We start from the raw sequence: 12,864 nt of genomic DNA on the forward strand, positions 1-12,864 counted from the left end.
GGACCTACAGCTATTCACTCGTTTCTTGCCATGCCTTTCTAGCCATCCTCGTTACCCTTTCTCTAGTCTCCTTTCCCAGCTGCCGTTTTCAGCTGGCCGATCAACCGATTACAGCTGTTTACAGCTGTGATCTTGGTTGATCGGCACTGGGCCAGTTGTTGGCAGTTGGGTAGCCGTTTCGTGCCTCCATCACAGCGTGCCTACGCTGCTCCTGTTCAGTACTTGGTAACGCTTTTTCTTATATTCAAGCTTTTATATTATAAGAGAAACTTTTTATATTCTTTCATAGTAGTTTTTATTTTATTTTATATATATATTAACGTTTATTATATTAATATATTAATATATTAAGAAGTAAATTTTTAAAAAATAACTACCGTGTTAAATTAACTATATTTTAAAAATAAAATTATATTCTTTTATTATTTGTAAGATATAGATATTATCAGAAATAATGAGAAAAGTTTTTATATTTACTATATAAAATCTTTAATAATATATATATTACTTATTACTAATATATATATTACGTAGCTCTAATATATATAGTACTTATCTCTAATATATATATAATTTAGCTCTAACACCTATAGTACTTATCTTTAATATATATAAATATATCTTTTAAGACATTTATATTTAACTTAAGTTTAACTATAATTAAATAAGTTGAAATTCTATATTTCTAACTATATATATACATAGTAAAATATTAACTTGTTATATATGGTATTTGTAATTTATTATTAAATATATCATTAATTATTATAATTATATATTTACATTATTTAAAATAATTTTATACTATGTAGCAAATAATGAAAATCGTATATGTAAAGCGTTAATAAATAAAAGAGAATAAGATAAAATAATAAGTATATATTCTTAACTTTTTAAAGCCTCTAAACTATATAGGTTAATATATAAGCACACTAAACTATATTTTTATTCTTTATAAAAAGTATAGAGAGTTTCTTTAAAATGCATTTTTATTTATTAGATTAAAGTACATTTAATTAAACTTTTATAAAATATTACTTTAAACTTATTTTATAGCAAAATAAGAAGTAGTAGTAATAGTAGCTATAATAATAGCAATAGTAAGCTTAATTTAAAATATATTATAAGAAGCTTCGATTAGCTTATAAAAAACCTATATTAATTTACGGCTTTAAAAAAAAAGTCTTATAAGGTTAAGGATGCATAATTTCCTTGTTATTTCCCACTTGTTTCTTAGCGCCCTACATATACGGCCTTTGCCATTCACTAATGTATGCTTGAAAGTTTATCCAATTTACAAACCAGCCTTTTTTACCCCACTATATATAACCTCATCGATACTCTTTGAATTTGCTACCACCGGTTGGGACAAAGCATCAACCACACAGATAACCGAAGACACGGGAGTTGTTATAACCTACATACCCGGGCACGAATAGCGCAGTCAACCCTCGCCATGTCGCCCTCCCTTGTAATACTCGATAATACTCCCGACTTAGACTTTTATGCGTCGAATTCATCTCGGAATGGGCCCTCAGCCCCCCGAACACTCCTCCTAGCCCCTCCATCAATTGCTGGCCACGAGGAGAACCTGCGTCATGTCTCGGTAGCTTATGACCGTTCCGCGACAGACCTACAGATGCTGGACCGCCTCGCACTCGGTCTTGTCAATCTTCCCCATGCCACATACGACCTGATCTTGGTCCTCACTGACGCAGACGGCACGCGATCCGAATCTACCCTTTTACTCGACCGACATGTCTTTGCGAAGATTGTGCCAACCCTCAAGGCTGGCGGCAAGATCCGAGCTCAAGATGGATCCCTCGTTCAAAGCAGTAACACACCTGACGCACGGGAGGCCCTATTGGCCGGCCTAATACCTCGCGTTGACGGGTTCGAAAAGGTCGACAACTGGACCACTGCTGCTGTACCGCTCAAGCTAGGCACCGGCAATAATAAAAAAAGGTGCACCGTTGGCTCTACTATAAAGAACGTTACCTTCCACCCGGACAAGGGCAACAACACGAACCTTAATCTACGGCCGGTGGCCACAAAGGCCCCCAGCCTTAGTTTGATTAAATCTGCCGGCCTTCTCGGAGTTGTCAGGGACGATGATGAACTGATTGACGAGGATGCTCTATTGACAGAAGAGGATGTAAACGTGCCTCTAGTCATTCGTATGTTGTTCTTGGCTTCATATTCATGGCCAGCGATAACTAACATATCCGACAGCTGCTGGGTGCATACCCAAGGTTGGCAAACGACGACGTGCTTGTAAGGACTGCACCTGTGGCCTTGCAGAGAGACTTGCTGCTGAAGACGCGTCTAAGCGTGATGAAGCAGATATTAGACTTGAGGCGCTCAAGCTTGGCGCCGGCGATCTGAACGAAGTCGACTTCACTGTTAAGGGTAGGATTGGTTCCTGTGGGAACTGTTCTCTGGGAGACGCGTTTCGCTGCGACGGCTGCCCGTATATCGGGTTGCCGGCCTTCAAACCCGGCGAGGAGGTTCGCCTACTTAACAACGTGGTGCAGCTGTGAGAGTAGAGAATACCTAATAGCAACGAAACTATGCTATAAAATAAATAGTAGTTGATATAGGTCGAAGCACTTCGCTAGGCTCTTTACTTCTTTATTCTGTCATTTATTATAATCGTAGACACTATGCATTTGTTCTAAGATAAAAGAATATAAAATACGTCGAAGCACTCTCTGCTTCTCTAGGTTTTCGGCACGAAAACCTAGGACCTCTTTAAAGGCTAGGGAAAAAGAGGTAAGTAGGAATCGACGTTTGAACTGCGAAAAGGGATTGATTAGCAATCGATTCTTAATTGAATAGGGAGAAACTGACCTGGATTGAACGAGAAACTAACCTGGATTAAACTGCGAAAAGAGATTAATAATTGACTTTTAAACGAAGAGAAACTAACCTCGATTATATATGAATAGGATTGAAATAGGTAGAAAATAGGATTGGACGCGTTAGTAGGTAAATAGATGGACGCGTATGCTGCGATTTTATTAGATGCATCCCTTTTAAATAGGCCGTACGAACTTTTAACTAATTAAAACGGCGTATACAAACTTTCAGCTAATAAAAATAAAGTATCTCTTAAATAATACCGCTTTACAGGGTTATTTATAGGGTTATTTACAGGGTTATTTACAGGGTTATTTACAGGGGTATTTAACCCCATAATTAATCAGCATAACAGGGAGTTTAACGTATTATAACTATCCTCCGAATAGAATTAACAGTTTTATTTAATTATAAGACAATTAATTTTAAGAACTTAGATAAAATAATACCTTATTTAAGAGGTGAAGTAATATAATATATATATAATTATAAATAAAACTAAAAATCTATAAATAAACTTGCTTATAAATATAGGTAAGGATATTGTATAGTAATAGAGATACTATAATTATTTAATAAATGAAATTAAGCTAATTAAAAAAATTAAAATATATTAATTTTTATTTAAAAATTTGTATTTCTTTCTATAAACGTTAATAAAAATAGGTATATGTAATGGAATCTTTAAGCTAAGTAATAAGTATATTCCTATAGTAACGAAAATAAGTACTTACTTTTTAAAAGAATAAGGCGAGTACCTAGCGAAGGCGGTTGTTTATATAGCTAGAAGCAGAGTAAACTAAAATGGTTACTGCTTAAAAGGTATCCTCATACTCGTATAAATACCTCTATACTTTATATTTTAGTATTATAATAATACGGTAAAACGTACCCTCTTAATACATTATATAATAAGTTACGATAGGCCTTATACCTATATAGAGTAACTATAATTCCCGTAAGTGATGATTATATTATAATTATTACTTAATAAATTATGAACTTTATTTTTACTTTAATTCAATGTCCGATTTTATTATTAGATTCATCGTTTTCTGCTTAATATATTTGTTTTAATTGCAAGCGCTTAAATAACTTTATTATACCGTAATAACTGAATAAGTAACCTGTACGTTTAGCTCCTTTCCTTACTTTATTTCTTTTATCTTTGGGCTAGCAATTATTATATCTTTATAACTAATGGATATACCTAAGATATGATAATTATACTAAATTCTTTACTCTTTAATTAATAAAGAAATATTAATTTTATTTATTTTAAATTATTATATCTACTATATTTACTGATAAAGTATACTTTTAAATGAGCTATACGAGATTTTAATATTACGTACGCTTTATTCCTTTTCAATAGTAACTACCTTACGACTTTTGGAACCCTTACCTTTTAATTTATAAAGTTTTCATTACGTTATTAAAATCTAGAGGATACCGATCGCTATCGGTACCGCTATATAACCCGCGAAGTAATCTGCGTTGTACGATAAATAGGGTATTTTCTTTCGTAGTATAGTAGTGCAGTAGATCTAGGCTACGTAGCATTTTGGATGTGTATTTATATAGGTCTCGCACTTATATTTCCATCAGTTAGACTTAGACCTGTAGGCATTACGACCTACAGCATTCACTCGTTTCTTACCATGCCTTTCTAGCCTCATCTTTCCCATCCTACCTTTCTAGTCTCCTTTCCCAGCTGCCGTTTTTAGCTGGCCGATCAACTGATCAGCTGTTTACAGCTGTGATCTAGTTCGATCGGCACTGGGCCAGCTGTTGGCAGTTGGGTAGCCGTTTTCGTGCCTCCATCACAGCGTGCCCACGCAGCTCCTGTTCAGTGGCGACCACCCAGTAGCTCGTCCTCACCTCACCTTAGGAGCGACCTTTTGCGACCGTTTTTGCAGTTAATAGGTTTAAGATACGTCGATTAGGAGATCCCCAGAGCCTCGTTTGATTAGGAGCTGTTTTCGTAGCTCCAGAGCCGTTTTCGTAGCTTTTGGCCTTAGCTTTTTAGGTCAGGTTAGGATCAACGGGAGGGCAGACAACCATGGCGACCATCAATAACCACGCCCTCCCATTAGCTTTTGATCAGCTTACCTGAAAGCTCGTTCGCCGATTAGCAGGAATCCTTATCCTCGTTTCTTAGTTGTCTCTTTTAAAGGAGCTATGCCCGTTTTCGTCTAGTTTTGCCTCCGTCGTTTTTCAGTGCCTAGATAGCAGTTTTTCGCCCTTAGTTAATCTGACTAAGTTACCGCCACCACCTCCTTTTAGAATAACAACCTCGCACGCGCTTAAAGGCATCCGTTCGTTATTAATCAGTTTATTTCAACCGCAAGAGGCTTGCCAGCTCCGATCGCCCTTATTTTATCCCTACCAGCCAGTTACGGCACCTAGGGAGGTTTCTCCTCTCCAACCGATAGGTGCTACGATGCCCTCATAATAAGATACCGACAGACCTTATACCTACGAACCTGATCGGGGAACCTACTGATCAGCGCGAAGACCTACAGGCAATACCGATACGATACGAATTGAAACGATATTGAATAAGATAGCCTAGAAATAGTTATAGGATAGGAACGAATTATAGGATAATACCCGGAGACCTCTCTTGTCGCCTTTACCGATATATAGTTAATAGGAAGAGCCAAAACCCTTAGAACTACGTATAAGGGAGAGATCGAGGGTTAAGGAAAGCCCAGTAAATGCTACCGGACGAATAATAGTTAGAAATGAATTATACGAGAATAATTAAAAACGGGCCTTGAATAGGATATATTACGTTAGTTTATAAAATTAAGATTAATTAAAAAGGATCGGTAATAGTTATGAACGAGAAGGACGGAGACTACGTTATATCGTATAGGATTATTTCTTTCGTTTCTTACGGGAGCTACGTTTGTTTTACCTGCTTATTATAGTTCCTATTTTCCGATTAATCCCCATTATTTTTTAATAGCCTTAATAAAGCTAGCTTACTTTTCGTTAATTAAGGTTAATTAGGAATAGGTTAATTAGGTTAGTTTATAGGGTTATAGCTCCGCTAGCCTAGTTCTTGTTATTAGATCTTTCTTATTATTTCCTATTAATCGTTAATTAAACTAGCTTAGCTCCTAGTTAGTAGCGATTAAATAGGTTCAGGATTAATTAGGTTTAGGATTAGGTACGGCTGTAGTTAGTTACCTATCCCACTATCTACTTATTACTATTATAATCATTCCTAGTTAACCTATTCCCTAACTTATTCTGTTAGCCTTTAATTTAACTAGCTAGCTTTTAATTAGTTAAGGTTAATTGGGATTAGGTTAATTAGGTTTAATAGGAACAAGAGCTACCGTATCTATTACTATTAGGAGTTTAATTACTCCTTGCAGATTAATTAAACTAGGGAGGCTGTAGTAGTATGGTAGATCTAAGCTACGTAGCCTTTTCGATGTATATTTATATAGGTCGCGTACTCATATTTTCATTAGTTAGAGTTAGACCTATAGCTATTACTAGTTATAGCTATTTACTCGTTTCTTGCCATGCCTTTCTAGCTATCCTTATTACCCTGCCATTCTAGTCTTCCTTTTCTAGCTGCCGTTTTCAGCTGGCCGATCAATCGATTACAGCTATTTATAGCTATGATTTAGGTTAATCGGTACTAGGCCAGTTATTAATAATTAGGCAGTCCTTTTCCTGCCTCCATTATAGCGTGCCCACGCTGCTCCTGTTCAATATATATGAGCTCCTGTTGCTGAGGTAAGCAACGAAGAGGCGCAACCTCTACGTGACGGAGACCTATATAAATATATATCTAAAAGGCTACGGAACCTAGTCCTACTGTACTACTATAGCCTCCTTAGTTTAATTATTCTTTAAAGAGCAATTAAACTCCTAATAATAGATAAGGTAGCTCTCGTTTCTATTAAACCTAATTAACTATTAATTAATTAAATCCTGATTAACCCTAATTAATCAAAAGCTAGCCAGTTTAATTAAAGGTTAATAATACAAGTTAGGAAAACAGAGTGATCCTAATAATTAGAGTTAATTATAACTAAAATAAATAAGTAGTAGGGTAGGTAACTGCAACCGTGCCTAACTATAACTAATTAATCCTGAACCTATTTAATCGCTACTAACTATAAGCTAAGCTAATTTAATTAGCGATTGATAGAAAATAATAGGAAAGATTAATAATAATTAAGCTAGCGGAGCTATAACTTATAAACTAACCTAATTGACCTATTTTTAATTAATTCTAATTAATTAAGAGCAAGTTAGTTCCATTAATGGCTACTAAGAAATAATAGAGACTAATAGTTAGGAAATAGAGACTGTAACGGCTAGGTAAAATAAGCATAGCTCCTGTAAGAAACGAAAGAAATAATCCCGTAAAATAACTAATGTAACGTAATTCTCGTCCTTTTCGTCTATAGCTATTGCCGATCCCTTTAACTAATCCTAATCTTATAAAACTAACGTAATATATCTTATTCAAGGCCCGATTATTTTCAATTATTCCTATATTCGTCTGGTAGTATCTACCGGGCTTTCCGTAACCCTTGACCCCTTCTTTATACGTAGTCTTAAGGCTTTTAGGGCTTTCCTACGAACTTTATATTGGTAAGGGCGATAGGAGGGGTTTCCGGATATTATCTTAATTATTTTTATAGCTATAACTATTTTCTTAAGCTATTTTATTTAATATCCGTTTAATTCGTTTCGTATCGGTATCGTTTATAAGTCTTTATATTAATTAGTACGTTCCCCGATTAGGTCCGTAGGTATAAGGTATATCGGTATCTTCGTATAGTAATTAAAGGCATCGTAGTACCTATCGGTTAGAGAGAAACCTCCCTAGGTATCGTAGTTAGCTCGGATAAATAAAAGCAATCGAGATAGCAAGCCTATTATGGTTGAAATAGATTGATCGGTAATAAGCGAGTACCTTTAAGCGTATGTTATAAAAAGGGAGGGGGTAGCGGTAACATAATTAAATTAATTAAAAGCGAAAAACTGCTATCTAGGTACTAGTAAAAAACGACAGAGGTAAAACTAGACGAAAACGGGTATAGCTCCTTTAAAAGAGACAAGCATACCAGGGCCCCCCTTCGGGGGGCCGTAGGGGTTTTAGTTTATTTAAAGGATAATTAGATTATGGACGATATTATTATCTATTATATAAAACGTAAATATTTATCCTATCTAGAGGATAGTTATAATACGTTAAACTCTTTATTATACTAATTTATTTATAAAGGTAATTTCCTTATAAAAATACTCTTATAAATAACCCTATAAATAACCTTATAATTACGAAGTTATTTAGAAGATATTTTATTTTTATTAGCTTAAAGTTTGTACGGCCTGTTTAAAGAAGATATATTTAATAAAACTATAGCATATGTAACAGGATCCATATTTACTTACTAACGTATCCATTTTTTACCTATTTTAATTCTATTTATATATAAATTAATTTAAGTTAATTTCTCCTTGTTTAATCTAGTTTACTTTTTTCTTATTAAATCTTGGTTAGTTTCTTTTCGTTTAGTATAAGTTGATTTCTCCCTATTTAATCTAGGTTAGTTTCTCTTTATTTAATTTAAATTAATTTCTTATCATTTAATTTTAGTTAGGTTCTTTCCGTTTAATATATGTTAATTTCTCCCTGTTTAATCCAAGTTAGTTTCTCATTGTTTAATTTAGGTTAGTTTCTTTCTGTTTAATCCTAGTTAATATCTCTTTGTTTAATTAAGAATCGATTATTAATTAATTCTTTTTCGTAGTTAAATTTAGCGTCGATTCTTACTTACCCTTTTTCTCCTAGCCTTTAGAGAGGTTCTAAGTCTTCGATACTAAAACTTAGAAAAGCGTAAAGCGCTTCGGCGTATTTTCTTTATACTTTATTATATAAAAGTATATAAAGAGTATTTTAATTAATATATAATATTAATTTAATTTATCATTATCTCATTACTACTATAGTATTATTATTATCTATTTATAATTCTATTTATAATATTATTTATAATTTTATTTCTTATATTATTTTTTAATTCTTATCTTTATATTACTTTTTAATTTTATTAAATATTTTATCTATTATATAAAAATTTACTTATATATAACTATTTATCTTTTTTAAATTACTTGTTTACTTACCTTAATTTATAATTCGATTATATAATATAATTCGTAACCTCTTATTATTTATATAGAGGTAGTTTATATTTCCTTTATTTATTTTCTTTTTAAATAATTAGTTAATTTACTTTCTTCTTCTTATATTTTATTACTTATAAAGTAACCTAAATACTTACATAGTATAATAATACGGTAAGATATATTCTCTAAATATATTACGTAATACGCTACCATAGGCCTTATACCTATATAGAATAACTATAGCTCCTGTAAGTACGGGCTATGCTATACTTATTATAGAGTTTACTACCTAGCTAGATTACTATCTTTACTATCTTTACTTTAATTAAAGATTCATTTTTATTATTAAATTTATCGTTCTTTGATTAATATATCTATCTTAGTTATAAGCGCTTAAGTTATTTCGTCGTACTATTATAACTAAATAAATAACTTTTATATTTCGTTCCTTTTCTCCCCTTACCTCTTATACCTTCGGGCTAGCAACTATTATATCTCTACGACTAAGGGGAATGGCTAAGATATAATAACTATATTAAATTCTTCGTCTCTTGATTAGTATAGTAATATTAATTCCATTTATCCTAGATTATTATACGTACCGTAGTCTTCGATAAAGTATACTTTTAAATAAACCTATCCGGGACTCTAGTATCGCGTACGCCCTGCTCCTCCTTAATAGCTTTTCCGTTTTACGTAATAATATTATAGTAGTACGGTAAGACATACCCTCTTAATGTATTACGTAACACGCTACGATAAGCCTTATGCCTATATAGAGTAACTATAGCTCCCGTAAGTACGGGACATGCCATGCTTATTATCTAGTTTATTACCTAATTAGATTACTATCTTTATTATTTTTACCTTAATTAAAGATTCGTTTATATTATTAGATTCGTCGTTTTCCGATTAGTATATCTATCTTAGTTATAGGCGCTTAAGTTACTTCGTCGTACCGCTATAACCGAATAAGTAACTTTTACGTTTTACCTCTTTTCTCCCTTTACCTCTTATACCTTCGGGCTAACGACTACTATATCTCTACGATTAAGGGACATAGCTAAGATACGGTAACTATATTAAATTTCTTATCTTTCGATTAATATAGCGATACTAGTTTCATTTATCTTAAATTATCGTACGTATTATAGTCTTCGATAGAGTATACTTTCGAATAAACTTATCCGGGTTATTAATATCGCGTACGTTTTACTCCTCCTTAATAACGATTACCCTATAACTTTTTAAACCCCTTAACCTTTAGTTTACGGAGTTTTCATTACGTTATTAAGATTTAAAGAATACCGATCGCCGTCGGCGCCGCTATTTAACCCGCGAAGTAGTCCGCGCTTTACGTTAAATAAAGTATCCCGCTTTATAGTTATTTATTTACTATAGGAAGGTACGTATAAGCCCGGGAACTTTTATAACGATACTATAGCTACTAGGATAGCGCTTAGCCCTTAATACTTATAACATTAATAAGCTATCGATACTACGATATAATACGACGACTAAACCGCGTTTATACCGATTAGGATATCCCTCGTATAATTATTTATCTATTATATAGAGAAACCCGTAAAACCCAGGAGAACTTTCGTCGTAATACTACCGCTACTAGGGATAGTACTTAGCCTTCGATACTAACCGCTTCCCCGAACCGCTAATAATATAGTATATTTCGTACGAATAAATAAAGCTTATAGCGATTAAGGCAGCCTCCTTATAATTACCTATCTACTATATAAACTAAACGTACGAACGCCTTAATATAAATTACGATAACCTATACGACCCGCTACTTCCTTACTAATACTAAGAGCGGATAAAGGCTAATAGTAATTATGCCTTAACCGATCTTACGATAGCTTCTTTTTCCTTCTAAACCTATTAATCGATATAAATTAAATATATAAATACTAATAATTTATTATACTAGAGGTATTTTAGGATACCTAGGCGTAGCGACTCGACGATATAGTATACGATATAATATAGATATTTATATTAATAATATAAATAAGATTAATAAATTAATAGCTACTAGTAACCGATAATTTTAAAGAAAACTAGGAATTAATATTAATAAGACTACGTAGATATAAAGGATCAAGGAAACGGAACTAGAGTCGAGCTAATAGGTATACCTATATATAAGCTAGCCCTATATTACTAACTAATAACTAATATAGCGAGAAATACTAATACAGGCGTAAAACGACGCCTAGCGGTAATACCGCTAATACTATTAAATAACCCCCGTTAGGTCGAAACCGGCTTATAGCTATAACCGATATCGTATCTAACGCGATCCTTTACTCGGGATCTATCCCTTATACGTATTACCTTAACGAAGATTATACGTTAAAAGTTCTAGACCATAATAAAAGGAATTATCGTCGACTTATTTATAATAATTAAATTATTAATCTAAGGAATACGTATCGTATTTTAATTAGGCGTTAACCGATTAAAGAAACTCGTATAATACCCGGACCTTATCGATCGGGATAGTATAATAAATAATAATATACCTATACTAAAGGAAAAGTATTAAGATATAGATAATAACTATCTTACTTTTATCCTTATATTAAATAATAAAACCCTTACTATCTCTCTTTTTACTTTATACCTCGTACCGTTAAATTAAACGGAATCCGTAGCTAGAAAACGGAATAAATCGCCGTTAAAACCCGAAGTAATAAAGATTAAATTATTAATAAAGACCTTAAGGGTCGATATTGATTCTCCGCCCCTATATCCGCCCGAAAAGAAGGAAACCGACGATAAAATTCCTACTTAGCTACCCCTTACCCGCGGCTTTATACTTATCCCGCTAATCTCTATAGTATTATTTTAGAATAATAATAACGAGGCCTCTAGTAGCTAAAATATACCGGTAGCTACCCCGGTTATCGTAATACTAGCCATTAGATTCCTAAACCTTACCGATTACCCTAAGCTTAGGTTTAATAAATATAACGTAACCTAATAACTAAAAAGGATAAATCGATTATTTAACCGCTACCGTATAAGCGACGACGATAAGATTAAAGAGATCGGTAAATAAATTACGATTAAGATTATTAAGAAGCGCGTTAACGACGTTACGAAGGATTAAACGATTTAAAAAGTTATCGTTATAATCCTAAAGTACCGTTTTAAGATTACCGATAAACTAAGCTAAGCTAACGTTAAGCGTAAATTCGTATAGCTAAAACGAAGTAACGTAATTAACGATCCTAAGGCGATCTTTACGTATCTTATAAACTATAAACGTCTTTCTAAGCTCGTAAACGATAACGGAAAGCTTCTTTAGAAAATAAGATACCTAATTAATAAATTTCGGATATCCTTAATTATAAAGTTCTATAAAACGAAAGATTATAACTATAATAAGATCGAAGATATCGATTACCGGACTCTTTATACCTAGCTTTATAAGTAAGCGGAACGTCGTATAGTAATATAAATTACCGATAGAACCTAAGCCGAGGAACGACGATAGTAAAAGACGGTAACTTTCGAGGAGCCCGAGAAGCCTATAATATAAATAATTTAACGATTAGCGACTCCTAGTCTTTAAATGCCTTTACTACCGCCTTCCTCGTAGCCTAAACCCTCTTACGGCTACCTAAATATTAAGTAAGAAGCTAGTATATAAGCCCTTTACGACCGACTTAACGCTTTAAAAATAAAGATAACTTCGTAAAACTACCGATAAAAGAGCGGCTCTTATAGGCCTAAGGATACGTACGGCGTCGATTAATAATATTAATAAAAAAACCCGTTCCTAATAAACGCGGTTCGGAACCTAAGTCTTTA

The 12,864-nt window shown here is 33.2% G+C and overlaps 1 protein-coding gene across 1 annotated transcript; it reads left to right on the top strand.

Moving 5' to 3' along the window:
- The first annotated feature begins 1,252 nt into the window (after positions 1 to 1,252).
- GGS23DRAFT_590220 (DUF689-domain-containing protein) lies at positions 1,253 to 2,839 on the top strand. The gene is made up of 2 exons (XM_051517678.1): positions 1,253 to 2,177; positions 2,233 to 2,839. The coding sequence occupies exons 1-2, from the start codon at positions 1,457 to 1,459 to the stop codon at positions 2,538 to 2,540; spliced, it is 1,029 nt and encodes a 342-aa protein (XP_051367164.1). The 5' UTR covers positions 1,253 to 1,456; the 3' UTR covers positions 2,541 to 2,839.
- Positions 2,840 to 12,864: the final 10,025 nt, after the last annotated feature.

The sequence above is a fragment of the Durotheca rogersii genome, assembly GCF_024521655.1.
Source record: "Durotheca rogersii strain YMJ 92031201 chromosome Unknown GGS23scaffold_57, whole genome shotgun sequence".
NCBI lineage: Eukaryota > Fungi > Ascomycota > Sordariomycetes > Xylariales > Xylariaceae > Durotheca > Durotheca rogersii.